Genomic DNA, 17592 nt, shown 5'->3' on the forward strand with positions numbered 1-17592 from the left:
GAGCAAGAAGGGGAACTCAGAGCTGTGATATCAGTTTATGGGCTTCCAACATTTTGTAAAGCACTGCAAATATTTTCTATAAATCATGCTGTCTCCTCCCTGCTTTGAGGGAACTTGTGACATCAAATAAACTGGGTTCCAAGAATCCAGCATTCAGCATCAGAAAAGGGGAAGTTCTTAATAGGGAAGATACTAGGTCTTTGTGGGAAGTTTTTGATAATTGAAGGTGGCAGCATGGAAAGTTAAGGAGTGAAAAAGGTAGCTTGGATACTTGCCTTCATAAGCTGAAGCATAGAATATAAGGGTGTAGGAGAGAAAGATGGGTCTCGACCCAAAATGTCACCCATTCCTTCTCTTCCACTGTCCTTGACTTTCTGACCCACAGACCACAATCAGTGAGTTCTCAGTCCCTTACTATACTTGTTACACATTCACAACAGTATAGTCAAATTTGGCTCTAACTCCATCTATAAGTTTGTTGATGACACCACTATGGTGGGCTGGATCACAAACAATGGCAAGACAAAGTATCTGGCCACCGGGTGGCACCATAGGTGGCAGACTCACCAACTACCTGTCTCATCCCTTTCTTCTTTTGTTGTTTTTAGTCTGTTTAATTTGTGTGTTTTTAGTGTATCTTTAGTTTTCTATTATGTTGGATGTGGGGAGTGACTGGGGGAAACTTTTTTTATCTCTTCCCCTGACGGAGATGTGACTTTTTCCGTATCGTATCTCTGTCCGCACTGCGGCCTAACACCGTCGAGCTGGCGGTCCCTTTGTTAGGGTCCAACTTCGGGAGCTCCAACTGCAGGAGCTTCGACCACCCCGATCGCGGGAACCTCGGTCACTCCAATGCGGGGGCTTCGATCGCCGACTGGAGGAGCTTCGATTGCCCCGACTGCGCTGGTGGGAACTCAGAGGGAGAGCCGTGAGTGCAGTGATCTTCGTGTTTGAGGGGACATTGTGCCATGAGAACATCCTGGAGTCTGGTGTGAGTGTGGACAGCTTTTTGACTGTTCGGACAGACAGGGAATGCAGAGAGAGTGACAGCAGTCGGTACATAGAAACATAGAAATTAGGTGCAGGAGTAGGCCATTCGGCCCTTCGAGCCTGCACTGTCATTCAATATGATCATGGCTGATCATCCAACTCAGTATCCTGTACCTGCCTTCTCTCCATACCCCTTGATCCCTTTAGCCACAAGGGCCACATCTAACTCCCTCTTAAATATAGCCAATGAACTGGTCTCAACTACCTTCTGTGGCAGATAATTCCAGAGATTCACCACTCTCTGTGTGAAAAATGTTTTTCTCATCTCGGTCCTAAAAGATTTCCCCCTTATCGTTAAACTGTGACCCCTTGTTCTGGACTTCCCCAACATCGGGAACAATCTTCCTGCATCTAGCCTGTCCAACCCCTTAAGAATTTTGTAAGTTTCTATAAGATCCCCCCTCAATCTTCTAAATTCTAGCGAAGGCCATCTGAATTGTTTCCTTGTATATTACTTGATAACGGTCTGTATGAGACAGAGAGTGCTCTTCTGTATGCTTATGGCTTTGTCTCACATACGAGTGTAAGTGCAAAAGTTCATCTGTAAGTTCCAGGTCAACATCTTCTGGGTATGCTTCCATCAACAGTTCAACGCCTTGCAGAATTTCGTGCTTAGATGCGGTCAGATTAGCAAGAAAGGAAAACTGTTGTGCAACTTCACTGCACACAGTACTTCTTTTTAAATTGGTTTCAAGTACATCTACTATAGGAATAAAGCATTTTATCCTAAACTTATCTCTTGAAGAGAGTTTATCAAAAGCATCAGGTCCATCATTTCCTTGCCATTTCCTTACTCTTTGTCTCCCTGTGACAGTTCTGTAGTTAACATCTGGCAAGGTGGCCTTTGCTTGTTGCTCCTCATCAAAATCTTCTCTAATTTTGCATACAAAATCTTGAAGTGAACTGTACAAACTTGCACAAGTACTCAATAACAGTTTGGATTTCTGAATGGCTTTGTTGACCTTGTGTAAATGACCTAGCAGACGGGTCCAAAAATGCAGCATAAACACAAATTCCAGTTCTTCCATTTTCTGCGAAAGATTGTTAGCTTGAAGCCAGGTATCACCCTTCACATTAACACCAGAGTACAAATGACCGAGGGCATCAGTGGTAGCGCTGTAACTTTCCAAAATAGCTTCTGTGGCTTTTGCATGTGCCTCCCACCTAGTGTCTCACAAATATTTAGGCACTTTTGACTGAGGTTGTAAAAATGATTTTAGAACTGCCCATCTCTTTGTGGAGGATGAAAAGAAGGTATAAATTTCATTGATAATTCCAAAACAGTTCACTGCATCAAGGCAGCAATCAACAGCCGAACGGCCCACCAAATTTAATGAGTGACCAGCGCATGGAATAAATCTTGCAAATTTGTTTTTTTCGAGGATTTTTTGCTGCATACCCTTGTACCTACCAGCCATGTTGGCAGCATTGTCATAAGACTGCCCTCGGCATTTTCTAAAGTCAATTTCAAGCTCAGTAGTGAGATAGTTAAACACAAAACCAGCCATGCTTTCTCCTGAGTGGTCTTTTAGCTCAAGGAAAGTTAAAAAATCTCTCACTTGGTAAACAGTCTTCAGATGATACATATCTGATAATTAAAGTCAATTGATCAGTATGTGAAATGTCAGTGGTGGAATCTACTCCTCCATCACGGTGAGGAGGTGCCTGGTGAACTGTGGTGGATGTTAATTTGTGTTTATTGTGTGTTTTGTTGTTTATTATTATATGTATGGCTGCAGGCAATGACATTTTGTTCAGACTGAAAGGTCTGAATGACAAATAAAGAATCTAATCTAATGTAATCTAATCTAATCTACTGACAAGATGAAATATCCAGCCTTTTTCAAGTCAGCCAGAATTGCATCCTTAACTTTTCTTGCCATGAGTTGAATTATTTCCTCACATACAGTTTTTGACAAATAAGAGGGATTTCCTGATCCGGAGTTTCCATAACGATTGATATGAGCCAGTAAAAATGGATCAAATTTTGCAACTAGCTCTAAAAGACCAAGATAATTGCCGTTGGTACACAAAAATGCTGGAGAAACTCAGCTGGTGCAGCAGCATCTATGAAGCGAAAGAAATAGGTAACGTTTTGGGCCGAAACCCTTCTTCAAACCCTCCATAGATGCTGCTGCACCCGCTGAGTTTCTCCAGCATTTTTGTGTACCTTCGATTTTCCAGCTTCTACAGTTCCTTCTTAAACAAGATAATTGCCTTTATTTGGAGATCCAAATTGTTCATTGTCTCCTCTGAATGGTAAGCCTCGTTCTGCAAGAGTGCATATTACGGCAACAATTCTCTCCATGACATGCCGCCAGTACTGCTGCTCTGCTTTAATTGTTCCTGTTAACGTTGGCCCTCGTTTTCTTGTTAAGTAGGTCAACATGGCATTCCTGTAAATTGTTACTTATTGAGAATTATATTGCAAAACCTGAATGAAATCTGCTTGAAAAAGTGTAACTTATAACTAAGCAAACAGGTTCACTTCTTAACAAACAGACAACTCACAAAGCAGTTTGGTAGACCAATTCAAAACTTACTAATTATCGGCCGATGGAAGGGACAAAGGTGAGGCCTCTGCTGCCGACAAACCGTTCGGTATCAGAGAGGGGGAGGTCAGGGGGGGATGGTGAACACACTTCAGGGATGCGGGTTGGGGCCGGGGGAAGGCAGGTGAGTGGGCTGAGGCCGAAGTGATGTCCGGTGGATGGTCAGGGGGTAGAGGGGTATGAGGACTGTAGTGTGGGTGGGGAAGAGCTGGGGTCACATTGTTTGAGGGGAATGGGGAAGACCCAGTGGAACAGTCACTGAGGTTACCAGAGTTGAGGGAACTAGCATTAGGGCCCAGCGTGGTCAAACCAAGGGGAGTGGGAATCTGCAGCGTAGAAACCAAAGATACTAGAGTAGCTCCTTTGGTATCTTTGGTGGAAACCTCAGGCCCAGTGCCGAGTCCAGGCTGCAGGTAAGGCGACGGTTGTGGGCTGCTGGAGGGCAGTGGAGTGGCGAGCAAAGCGTGGGAGGTCCCGGTGGGCGGATGGTCGGTAGGGCGGCGAGGTGGGTCCGCACCAGGTGTGGCGGTGAGGTGTGTAGGCCCCCAGTGCGGCGGCGAGGTTCGGCAGTGGAGAAGGGTTCAATAAACTACATGCCTTTTGCTTTGTCCTGCACTTCCAATGATCCAAGGATCTGTGGAGCAAATTCCTCTCCACAACGAATATATACCTCACCTGCATTTTAATCCCTCCCCCCCCTCCCCTTCACACCACCAAAGCCTCCGGAATCGCAAGCACAGCGCCACCGAAGTTAGGGATTGTAACGCCACTATCGCACAGCGCCACTGATGGTAGGGTTTGTAACAACGCCACTATCTCAAAAGTTTAACACACCTTGGTGCAGCGAGCAGAGGCCCCCCTAGATCTCGAGGCCCTAAACTTAAGCTTGTCTAGCTTATACGTAAATCCGGCCCTGAGTATAATATAGATAAATGTGAGGTTGTCCACTTTTGCGGCAAAAAACAAGGGGGCAGATTATTATCTCAATGGGGTTAGGTTAGGTAAGGGGGAGGTGCAGCAAGACCTGGGCGTCCTTGTACACCGGTCACTGAAAGTTGGCTTACAGGTACAGCAGGCAGTGGAGAAAGCTAATGGAATGTTGGCCTTCATAACAAGAGGATTTTAGTATAGGAGTAAAGAGGTTCTGCAGTTGTATAGGGCTCTGGTGAGACCACATCTGGAGTATTGTGTACAGTTTTGGTCTCCTAATTTGAGGAAGGACATCCTTGTGATTGAAGCAGTGCAGCATAGGTTTACGAGATTGATCACTGGGATGGCGGGACTGTCATATGAGGAAAGATTGAAACGACTAGGCTTGTATTCACTGGAGTTTAGAAAGATGAGGAAGGATCTTATAGAAACATATAAAATTATAAAAGGACTGGACAAGCTAGATGCAGGATAAATGTTCCAATGTTGGGCGAGTCCAGAACCAGGGGCCACAGTCTTAGAATAAAGGCGAGGTAATTTAAGACTGAGGTGAGAAAAAAAATGTTCACCCAGAGAGTTGTGAATTTATGAAATTCGCTGCCACAGAGGGCAGTGGATGCCAAGTCACTGGATGATTTAAGAGAGAGTTAGATAGAGCTCTAGGGGCTAGTGGAGTCAAGGGATATGGGGAGAAGGCAGCCACGGGTTATTGATAGGGGACGATCAGCCATGATCACAATGAATGGCGGAGCTGGCTCGAAGGGCCGAATGGCCTCCTCCTGCACCTATTTTCTATGTTTCTGTGCCACATTCTCGAGAATGTATTCAGCCATAGCAGGCCAGTTTTATCCACAAATAGTTGCTCTACTCAACAGCCAAGAATCTGTAGCCTCCCTTTGATCTGGTATTTTGTTGATTCACATGCTTGATCAGTGGTGTTTTATCATTAATGTTTTATTATTATTAATGTTTAGTGTTTTCTGAGTTATTCGTAACTGTCACTGTATGTCATGTTGTTACTTGTGGGCAGAGCACCAAGGCAAATTCCTTGTATGTGAATACTTGGTCAATAAACTTACTTACTTACTTAAAACATGTTTTTTGCTCACAGGAAGGTTACATCGGCGCTCGGGTGCCCTGCATGGACAGCGTCAAAATACTTGCTGTGTAGAGAAGTGGGAACTACAGCCTTGTGGCCTTTTACGATAATACCATCTTGTAGTACTAGTTCATCATGGATGGCAAAGAAAGGTCGAACTGGAAATGGTACATTGTAATGCTTGTCAGGCCAGCCGCGCTTAATGACGCAGGCGAGTGACTGAAAGGTACTGTCAGCAGCAGTCATTACCACAAAGTCATCATCCGGTGAGGGCGGACCCTCACAAGTCTTTCGGGGAGCAGGCAAGAGGGTGTCAGCCAGGTGCATGTCCTTGCCACGTTTGTAGGTCAGGGCAATGTCATACTTTTGAAGCTGAAGTAACATCTGTTGAAGGTGTCCTGGAGAGGCATGTTTCGGTTTGTGAAAGATGCTGACCAGGGGTTGGTGGTCAGTTTCAATCGTGACCGTATGTCCAAAGATAAAGTCATTAAACTTCTTGCATGAGGAAACGACTGCCAGCAACTCCTTTTCAATTTGGGCGTAGCGTTGTTCCGTGTCAGTCATGGTGCGCGAAGCATAAGCAACAGGCTTGTTGCCGCTACCGTCACCTTGGAGGCAGGCTGCACCTAGTCCGTACTGTGAAGCATCACAATTCAGCGTGACCGGTAGTTTAGGATTAAAATAAGCGAGAGTGGGGGCACAAGACATTTTCTGCTTAAGAGTGTCAAACGCCCTCTGCTGTTGCTCGTGCCAAGCCATAACAGTGTCTTTGTGGGTAAGCTGGTGCAGTGGGGCCGATATCTAACTGAAATTCAGAATAAATTTACCCAGGTAGTTTACTATGCCAAGGAATCTCTGCAGACTCAAGCACATCTGTGGGTGCTGGTAACTCGATGATAGCAATGGCTTTTGCCAGACCACCCGTTGCAAACATTGGACTTTATCTCAGGAATTGGTATACTACAGTGCTGAGAACTATATTCTGTGTAAGGAGGTAGTGCAGATGCTGGTTTAAACCAAAGATAGACACAAAAAGCTGGAGTAACTCAGCAGCATCTCTGAAGAAGGGTCCCGACCTGAAACATCACCCATTTCTCCAGAGATGCTGTCTGTCCCACTGAGTTACTCCAGGTTTGTGTGTCTATCTTCAATCTATATTCTGTACTCTGTATAGAGTCATACAGCGTGAAAACAGGCCAACTGTATCTTTCCATTTGCTCTATCCATTGAGGTTGACGATTCAATTTATTATCTAATCTGATTGGATAACATACACAAAGTTTTGCACTATAGCTCGGTGCATATGACAGCAATAAACAAACTAGGTTTGCAACATTTTCCAGCAAAATCTTCAGCGTCCAATGATATGACCGGTATTTGTGAACTGCACTGAAATGTTATAGTTCAATGCAAGCAAATAAAAAACTATAAATGTTGTAGTATTCTGATCAGGAGGCAGTTCTGAAGAGATCAATAGTTAACATGGCACATAGTTGAGCTCAGAAACGTTATGCCTTGTTGCATGAGGTGATTAGATCTAAGAAAGTATAATTATCACCTAACTTCCCTTGCTCGCATTTGTGTATTGGGATCACAGATGAATGATTCCATTCCCATAATTTGAATTTCTATCTAAATCCAGCCTACATTCCATTCTTTATTTCACCTATTGTAAAATATTTAAAATAACAGCAAGATTTTGTGTTTGGGCAATGTTCTGGGCTGTTAGGTCGATCCAGCGGTTTCCACCGTTTGTCACTGCAACCACAGGGATTCCCTGCAGCCGAAGCCTGGAAAAGAGCCGATGCTGTTGGGCTCACAGATTGCTTGTTGTTACAGGAATTTGCAATGGCAATAGATTTTGGGGTGTCTTTTCTGAGATCAGTGTCCAACTGCTCTAACTGGTGACGGGAAGGTCCGGACACGCAGGAGGGCAATGCTCTCGCGCTCTCGGGGCCCAGCCCCTTGGCCTTCTGCGGGTGGCATCAAGGCGAAGATAAACACAAAATGCTGGTGTCACTCAATGGGACAGGCAGCCTCCCTGGATAGAAGGAATGGGCGACGTTTCGGGTCAAGACCCATATTCAAATGTGCTACACATTTCGTCTGCTCCAATGCGAAATCTCCTCAAGGTATGCCTACTGTGAAGAAGTTCTCCTCCTCTCCCCAACAAGAGTTCTGCAACATTCTCTCTCACTGCTCCCCCTCTATGAAATTTTTAATCGTTGTTTGCTTCGTTGTCAACTTCTCCTAGCTAGCAATGATCTTCCTTCAATTCCATTTCCTTTGATGTCTCATGTTCACACCTTCCCCTTCCTTATCTCTGTGTCTCCCCCTCCCCTGACTCTCAGTCTCAAGGTACGGAGGTCTCGACCCGAAACGTCCCCCATTCCTTCCCTCCAGTGGTGCTGATGCTGCCGACCTTTTTTTACAATACAACGGTTTATTTGTCACATTGCACAAAAAGTGCAAGTGAAATGATATGTCCCGCTGAGTTACTCCAGCACTTTGTGTCTATCCTCCAGCACAAGTATCTTTGGTGTAAACCAGCGCCTGCACTTCCTTCCTCCGGGTGATTGACGTCGAGTCCAGGCGCGCTCCGCTATAAGATCTTTGATCCTGACCCTCTCAGCCAAACTTGCCGGAAGGCCCGCCCACATGCCGGGTTTGCCGGCTCTGATTGGCCGGCGCTCGACGCTCAGGCGGTTCCCCGGGCGAGGCACGGGTTTGTATTGGGCGGCGGCGCCGTCACTCAGGCCGGGGCGGGGCCGGGGCGGGCAGCAGGTTGGGTTGCGCTGGGCGCCGGTGTGTTGCATCAGCCCGGTCGGTCGGTGCGCGGCGCGGGATGGAGCGGGTGGCCGAGCAGATGGAGGCCATGGAGGTGAAGGAAGCGGTGAGTGGAGATGGCGGCGGCGGCGGCGGCGGCGGCGGCGGCGTGTGGCCCATCCGTCCCCCCTGGACACAGTAGAGATGTCCTCTCGGCATCGTCGGCCCCTGGTCACCGGCTTCCTGCGGCCGGGCCGGGCCGGGCAGCGAAGAGTGGACGAAGGAACTGTAGATGCTGGTTTAACGAAGATAGACACACAAGGGACCCGGCACTTCTCCCATTCCTTGTCTCCAGAGACGCTGCCCGTCCCGCTGAGTTACTCCAGCACTTTGTGTCTTCGTTCCGGCTTCGTGGCGGCGCGGGACCCATTGCGCTCAAATGTCAAGATGAGGGGCTCGTCCCTTCGTCCGCCTCCCTGTCCCACCTGGCGGTGGAGGTGCTGCTGGTGGTGGTGGTACTGCTGGTGGTGGTGGTGGTGGTACTGGTGGTACTGGTGCTGGTGGTGGTGGGTGCTGGTGCGGGTGGTACTACTGCTGGTGGTGCTGCTGGGGTGTACTGGTGGTGGTGGTGGTGGTGGGGTGCTGTGGTGATGCTGGTGGTGCTGCTGGTGCTGGTGCTGGCGGTACTGGTGCTGGTGGTGCTGCTGGCGTGCGTGTGGTATTGCTGGTGGTACTGCTGGTGGTGGTGGTGGTGGTACTGCTGTTGGTGGTGGTGGTGCTGGTGCGGGTGGTACTGCTGGTGGTGGTGGTGGTACTGGCATGTGGCGGCGGTGTGTGGCCCATCTGGTGGTACTGCTGGTGGTGGTGGTACTGCTGGTAGTGCTGGTTGGTTGGTACTGATAGTGCTGGTGCACAAGCTTCTAACCGCAGGTTCCCCTTCTCTCTCCAATGGGAGTTCTGTGAAATCCCCTTTCTCTGCTTCCCCTCTGTGATTCCTGCTACTCTTGTGTATCTACCCATCATCACTCGTCAGGCTTTGCCCCGCACACTCCTCTCTTCTAGGTTCCCTCACCCCGTAGTCAGACCCGAAAGGTCGACCATCTACACCCTCCACAGATGCTAAATTACTCCAGCACTTTGTGTTTTGCTCAAGGTTCCATATCTGCAGTTCCTTGTGTCCCCATTATTACCGCTGATGGATATTCAGCCTTGACAGGTTGCAGCTAATTCCAACACTTAATGCAGCATCACCCCAAGAGCGATGTCAATTTGGACCAGGCCTGGTTGTTATTTCCTGTTTTGCAAACGAGTTATACGCCTTAATTTTAATTTGCTCATAGCTGCCTTAATTAAGATTAGCTGCCTTAATTAAGAGGGCAGCATGGTGACGCTGTGGTAGAGTTGCTGCCATACATTGCTTGCGGTACCAAAGACCTGAGTTCGTTCCTGGCTACGGGTGCTGTCTGTATGGAGTTTGCACGTTCTCCCCGTGACCGTGTGGGTTTTCTCTGGGTTCCCCGGTTTCCCTGCCAAAGACGTGTGGGTTTGTAGGTTAATTGAATTGGTATAAATATCAGAATCAATCACACTTTATTCACCAAGTATGTTTGCAACATACCAGGAATTTATTGGCCTGGTCAGTCATAGAATTAAAAGTAACAGATCACTCAAAAACACATTTTAACATGAACATCCACCCACAGTGACTTCTACACATTCCTCGCTGTGATGGAAGGCGAAATAAAGTTCAAGTCTCTTTTTTTAGTTCTTCCTCAGTCGTGGGCCTTGAGCCTCTGTTGACGGGATGATTTTGACTCCCGTAGCCGTCGGCGTTCGGGCCCTCCGCGTCGAGGTGATCCGCTCCCGCATCGGGGGGAGATGTCAGCTCCCCCTGCACTGGGCGATCGAACCTTGCGTCGGGGCTGGTTGAACCTTCCGCGATGTTGGAGCTCCCGACTCGGCCTCACCCGAGACTGCGAGCCCTTGGTGTTGATGTCGCGGTGGGAGCTATCCCAGGCAAGGGATCCGCACCGATGTTACTTCCGCGCCCCGCGGTTGGGTACACAACAGTACGGGGAGGCCTCCAGCTCCATCGATGAAAGGCCGCAGAGCCCGGAGAATGTGATCCGAAAATTGATCACATCTCCGGGAAGATAAAAAAAGTTTCCCCGATCCCCTCCCCCTCCACCCACATAAAACAAACCGAAGAACATTAAAACAAAAACTTTTAACAAACTAAAAAATAACAAAAAGAATGAAAAAACGAACAGACTGTTGGCAGGGCGGCCTTCTCCCCGGCACCCCTGGTGGTCTATAAATATAAATTGTCCCTAGTGTGTGTAGGACAGTGTTAATGTGTGGGGTGGTACCGACTCGGTGGGCCGAAGGGCCTGTTTCTACGCTGCATTTCTAAACTTAAAAAAAACAGGGATTATCAATTCTGACTGGTGCTCGTCCCAGAATTGGATGTCAGCAAATGATATTGCATTTCCCTTGTAAAGATTACTAGACTGTAGTTAAATACCCCGATTTGATACCAGTGGTTGCGAAAGGACTTCCAAGAATCGGGCAAAGTCTATGAAGAAAAAAATAATTGGGAAGGGGGGGAATGTGCAACTGGACTACCGGAAAATTCTTAAAACATTGGATTCCACCACTGAAATAGTAGTTTTGAAAATTCGCCTACAATGATGAATGTGTGATTAGTCATAAATGTGTAAGGCTCCAATTTCCTCCTTGTAACCAGGAGTTCCAGTAATATTATTTATTAAGGCTCCTTCTGAGACTAAGGAGAGTGTATATGTTATGTGATTATTCTATATTATGTGCTAATTCTTAAGATTTTTATTATATTTTTTGCTTTCAGGTTAAAGGGGTGCATAAGAAATCATCTAATAAAGAAAGTGGTGATACAAAGAGAACTGAGGTGACTATTAATTCATTGCTGTTTTCTAAAGTACAAAACTGGTCGAATGTAGCTATTGGTAATCGTCAGGATTACCTTAAATATTTTTAACAAGCATTGAACTGACATTTTGGTTCTTTTATTTATTATGTTGGGTGTACAACGGCTCTAAAACATTTTGCTTATTTTGCTGCATTTATTTCCATACTGTTTTTTAAAATTATTTCAAAGAGGATCTTACAAGTAAAAGTAAACATTTTTGCATACGTATAGTGGTTTTAATTCCGAACACATTGCTTAATGGTGGGAATATTGCGGAAAGATTGAGAATATATTTATGCTGGATCATGCAGTAAACAGATTCAACAAACTTTAATAAGTAATTGTCATAAATAACTACTACAGATAAGTTGGTAACTAACTGCAAATATTTGTGAGAAATAATTGTGATCGAGGTATTGTTTCATTTTACTTTGACTTATTTTGAGCCAAGTACTACAAACCTGCAGTCTTAACTGAAAGTGGGTAGCAATGTTGTTAACAGTGTGTTGCTTCATCAAGTTCATTATCACAGAAGCATTCTTAATCCAGCTGTGACGGTATGTGAACGCAGCACAACATGACGCAAGGGTGAAAGCCCTACTCAAACGGGTGAAAGAATCCGGCCTAAAGCTCAATCCCCGTAAGTCGGTAATGCGCTCAAATGAGATTGAATATGTGGGACACGTCATCTCGCAAGCAGACGTGTCACCAAGCCCATCTCGTGTCATCAGCATGCTACAAATGCCATACCCGACAAATAAGGCTGAAATGCAAACGTTCTTGGGGATGGTGACATACATGGCTAAGTTTATTCCGAACCTCTCAGAGATCACCGCCCCACTTAGACAGCTAACAGAAAAGGGAATAGCGTGGCATTTTGAGCAGAAGCACAGACATGCAGTAGACAAGCTGAAATGTCTTCTCACTGCGGACATCTTCCATCTGGATGGAGTTGACCATTTGCTTGTAGTGGACTATTACTCCAAGTACCCAGAAATAGCGCAACTGACAGACATGACGTCACATTCGGTGATACATGAGATGAAGGGCATGTTTGCCCGGAATGGCATTCCTGACTTGGTGATGACTGACAACGCGAGACAATTTGTCTGTGCTGAGTTTCGTAAGTTCCAGGATGACTGGGAATTTGCCCATGTCACCTCAAGTCCCATATATCCACAGAGCAACGGGCCGATAGAGCGCTGTGTGCAAACTATAAAAGGTATCGTGAGGAAAGCCAAACGCAGCGGCCGTGACCCGATGTACGCCATCCTCGAATACCGCAACACCCCACTTGATGGGACAGGCGGTTATGCCTCCTCACAGTTACTGAACAGTAGACTGATAAGAAGCAAATTGCCATCGCCTCTATCACTCTTACTGCCTCATCATGTCCCTCCCATGGGATGACAACTGGCCATCCGACAAGAAAAACAGGCAGCATACTTCAATGTGAAGACAAGCGTCGAGCCGCTGCCACGCCTGGAACAACAACAACAGGTATGGTTTCATGCCAAACCAACTGAGTGGCAACGCGGCCGTATTGCAAGAGAAAACCTGTCCCCTCGGAGCTACGTCATCTCTACACCGAGGGGTACAGAGTTCCGCAGGAACAGGAAGAACATACGACCTGCGCACGAAGCAGCTGAGCCATGCCCTGGCAACACGCAGCAGACAAGTGCGAACACTCTCCCACAAGGAGGAACACCCCCAGAAGGAGCTAGTCTCCCAAACTGAAGCAAACTATCACAGGCCGCATCACAAGGGTCCTAGGTGGGGGAATCGGCTCAAAGTGAGCCAAGCCACACTCGCACACAACAGAAATACGACACAGAACGAGTTGGAAAGACGACTTGCACGAGAAGTGGGCGATTGTCAAAACCCTCAACTCGACTTGTTATGTAGAATAGTTGGGCAATTTTTTTATAGTTTTGTAGTATGACGAGCACTGTTATTTGTGGTACTTTATCCACATTAAATTCATTAAGGTTCAAGTTATTAATTTTGACCAACCTTGAAGGGGGGGATGTAAGGTAATTGAAGGGAAGGGGGAGAATTGTAATTAAAGTAAAGGAGGAGATGTGATGTATATGTAAATGCCAGTGCCCCTTTAATATAAAGGGCTGTGCCTCGTGATCGAGAGCAGGTGACCTTGGAGAAATGTCCGTGGGTGGGGCAGAATAAATCATACTTACAAGATGTCGGACGTGTTTTCCTTCTGCTTGTGCTAGTCACAACAGGGCCTTACGTGGTCTCAAACATTACAAATATGATCATGGCTGATCATCCAAAATCAGCGGTTATGTAACGCCCTGTTTCTGCTTTCTCCCCATATCCCTTGATTCCATTAGCTCTAAGAGTTATGTCTAACTCTTGGAATACATCCAGTGAATTGGCCTCCACTGCCTTCTGTGGCAGAGAATTCCACAGATTCACAACTCTCTGGCTGAAAAAGATTTTCCTCATCTCAGTCCTAAATGGCCTACCCCTTCTTGCGTTTGAAGCAGCAGCGGTTATGTAACGGCATCCAGGCGCTGTAGCCAGTTCAATGTCCTGTTGTTGAGGGCCGTGAGGTCTACCCCTCCACCAGGGCGGCGGTGGACATCGCAGTTGAAAATGACGTGCTGCGCTGTTTGCTGGTCTGCTCCACACATGCAGGCTGCTGACGATCGCAGCCCCCAGCGATGCATGTTGGCATTGAACGGGCTGACCCCTTTACGGAGCCGGTTCAGGGCGACCCACTCTTTGCGGGGCAGGTCCGAGCCGGGTGGGCCTGTGGTGTTCGGTGCAACAGTGAATTGCGGAGTTTGCAAAGTCTGTTCCCAGCCGGTTCTCCATGCTCCTAGTGTGTTGAAACCGGAGCCACAGAGTGTCGCTGTGTGACGGGAGAAGAGGCAACGAGATGACAGGTGTTGAGGTTTACCTAACACCATTTCCTGACTAATGTGGATTTCCTTCAGTTCCTCCCGCCCACTAAATCCTCGGTCCCATAGTATTTCTGGGAGATTGTTTGTGTCTTCCTTAGTGAAGACATAACCAAAGTACTTTTTAACTGGTCTGCCATTTCCTTGTTTCCCCATTATAAATTCACCTGTTTCTGATTGGAAGGGACCTACATTTGTCTTTACTAATCTTTTCTCTCCACATATCAAAATAAGCTTTTACAATCAGTTTTTATATTCCCTGTAAGCTTTCTTTCATGCTCTATTTTACCCCTCTTAATTATCCCCTTTGTCCTCTGTTGAATTCTAAATATTTCCCAGTCCTCTGGTTTGCTGCTTCCTCTGGCCAATTTATATGCCTCCTCCTTGGATTTAATACTATGTCTAATTTCCCTCGTTAGCCTCGGTTGGGCCACCTTCCCTATTTTATTTTTACGCCAGACAGGGATGAACAATTGTTGTAATTCATCCATGTGATCTTTAAATCTTTACCATTGCATATCCATTGTCAACCCTTTAAGTATTGTTTGCCAGTCTATTCAAGCCAATTCCTGTCCCATACCATCAAAGTTACTTTCTTTATGTTCAGGACCCTTGTCTCTGAATTAACTGTCACTTTCCATCTTATTGCAGAATTCTATCATATTATGGTCACTGTTGCCCAAGGGGCTTTTTCACAACAGGATTGCTAACTAATCCTTTCTCATTACACAATACCCAATCTAGGATGGTCTTCCCTCTAGTTGGTTCCTCTACACATTGGCTTAGAAAACCATCCCGTATACACTCCATGAAATCCTCAGTGTTGTTAGCAATTTGGTTAGCCCAATCTATATGTAGATTAAAGTCACCCAACTATTCATTCTATCCAGAGGTGCTGCCTATCCTGCTGACTTACTCCAGCATTTTGTGTCTATTTTCGGTGTAAACCAGATCTGCAGTTCCTTCCTACACATATGGTATTGAAGATTTCTAATAAAGTTAAGTTTCCCTTTTATGCTCCTGTTTAGTTGAATCCATGGCCAGCTTACATCAATGAGCGACTTGAACTGTACAACAAACTCAAAGCAGAAAATGACTCCATTCTGGCAGAGCGTGTAAGCAAAGAGAGCAAACAAATAACGATTACTTTGCCAGACGGGAAACAAGTACAAGGAGACTCCTGGAAAAGCACTCCCTACAAGATTGCCTGTGGAATCAGGTGGCGTATTCTCTGTTGGATGTATAATCTGTTGATGTTTTATTACAATGAAATTTATTATGGTGTCATATCATAGAGATTAATGTTAAAGTAAGATTACAGAAAAAATGACGAATGCGAGCAAAGGGATATTTTAAAAATGTAGCATTTCTCACCAAAGTAGAGAAAGCTAAGGTTCTAATATCTGTTGATTGGATTACACAGTTGTCTTTTGAGAACAATGCCTAGATTGTTATGAGTTTTTAATTTTTTAATTCATTTAGATCAAGGTAACAAGACTGGCAGTTATTATCCATTTCTTATTGCCATAGCTCTTGGGTGTTTGAGGCTTCTTCACCACCCAATCTACCTGTGCCACCACTTTCAGGGAACTATGTACTTTTACTCCAATATCCCTCTGCTGTAGTCCCTTCCAAGTTCAAGTTGAAGTGAGTTTATTGTCATGTGTCCCTGATAGGACAATGAAATTCTTGCTTTGCTTCAACACACAGAACATAGTAGGCATTTACTACAAAACAGATCAGTGTGTCCATATACCATTATATAAATATATACACACATGAATAAATTTGTTAACAGTTAGGGGCCTTGTTTCAGTTTACCATCTATCCTGTCATGCTGACATGTATTCCTTCTGGGAGCTTATCAATGTGATCCAGGCTTTTTTTAGAAACATAGAAACATCGAAAAGGAGGTGCAGGAGTAGGCCATTTACGGCCCTTTTTCGAGCCTGCACCGCCATTCAATATGATCCCTGGCTGATCATCCAAATTCTCAAAGCCATCTAAAGTATCCCGTACCTGCCTTCTCTCCATACCCTCTGATCCCCTTAGCCACAAGGGCCACATCTAACTCCCTCTTAAATATAGCCAATGAACTGGCCTCGACTACCCTCTGCAGCAGAGGGTTCCAGAGATTCACCACTCTCTGTGTGAAAAACCTTCTCCTCATAAAGGATTTCCCCCTTATCCTTAAGCTGTGACCCCTTGTCCTGGACTTCCCCAACATCGGGAACAATCTTCCTGCATCTAGCCTGTCCAACCCTTAAGAATTTTGTAAGTTTCTAAAAGCTCCCCTCTCAATCTCCTACATTCTAGAGAGTATCAACCAACCAAGTCTATCCAGTCTTTCTTCATAAGACAGTCCTGACATCCCAGGAATCAGTCTGGTGAACCGTCTCTGCACTCCTTCTATGGCAATAATGTCCTTCCTCAGATTTGGAGACCAAAACTGTACGCAATACTCCAGGTGTGGTCTCACCAAGACCCTGTACAACTGCAGTAGAACCTCTCTGCTCCTATACTCAAATCACATTTTTGCACTGTCCTGTTCCTTGTTCAGAGCAATTAAATTGAATTGCCACATTTTGTATTTGTGTGAATGTTGATCTAAATAATTAGTGCATTTCAAAAACTTGATTGTGTGAAGACTTTCAAAGTGGAAGATAAATAAATATTCTCATTTAACTTAAAATAAAATACTTTGTAAAATTCCATTTATTTAATATTTTACTGCAGTCAGGGTTTGGCCGATAAAGTTGTTGTTGCCAAAATAAATGGAATGGTATGGGACTTGGATCGACCTTTAGAAGGAGACTGCAGTCTAAAATTGCTCACATTTGATGATGAAGAGGCTCAAGCAGTAAGTAATCCTTGTTTACAACTATTGGGAAGTGTCAATGGTCAGTTTTAATTGTCTGCATTCCTCTTGGCAAACAAGTTAGTTTGACAAATAATTGCTGTCTAATTTAACACGTGTATTCTTGGCCTGAATTTAACACGCCATCATAAGGCACAGTTCAACTCCACCCAAATCCCCAGCCTATCCGACCCAAGTTATTTTGTGCATTGTTTTAATTTGTATCGTACTTCAATGGAAACTATTATTTCATATGATCTGAGTTGGCCCCTAAATTGACGTGTCCATAAAATCGTGCCTTTTGTTGCAATTCAACAAATAACAGGCCTGAATTTGGCAGTCATCAGTGAGCAAACAAGCTGAAGAAGGTCCTGACCCAAAACGTCACCTATCTCTGTTCTCCAGAGATACTGCCTGACCCACTGAGTTACTCCAGCACTTTGTGTCCTTTAATGTTTACTATTTGT

The 17592-nt window shown here is 45.5% G+C and overlaps 1 protein-coding gene across 1 annotated transcript in view; it reads left to right on the forward strand.

Annotated features, from left to right (window-relative positions):
* The first annotated feature begins 8393 nt into the window (after window positions 1–8393).
* tars1 (threonyl-tRNA synthetase 1) overlaps window positions 8394–17592 on the forward strand; it is a 43609-nt gene continuing 34410 nt past the window's right edge. Inside the window, exons 1-4 of the mRNA XM_055633691.1 lie at window positions 8394–8524; window positions 11264–11323; window positions 15297–15487; window positions 17005–17128. Of these exons, the coding sequence (XP_055489666.1) occupies window positions 8477–8524; window positions 11264–11323; window positions 15297–15487; window positions 17005–17128 (423 nt within the window). The 5' untranslated portion in view covers window positions 8394–8476. The remainder of the gene's footprint in view (window positions 8525–11263; window positions 11324–15296; window positions 15488–17004; window positions 17129–17592) is intronic.

The sequence above is a fragment of the Leucoraja erinacea genome, chromosome 1, assembly GCF_028641065.1.
Source record: "Leucoraja erinacea ecotype New England chromosome 1, Leri_hhj_1, whole genome shotgun sequence".
Lineage (NCBI taxonomy): Eukaryota > Metazoa > Chordata > Chondrichthyes > Rajiformes > Rajidae > Leucoraja > Leucoraja erinaceus.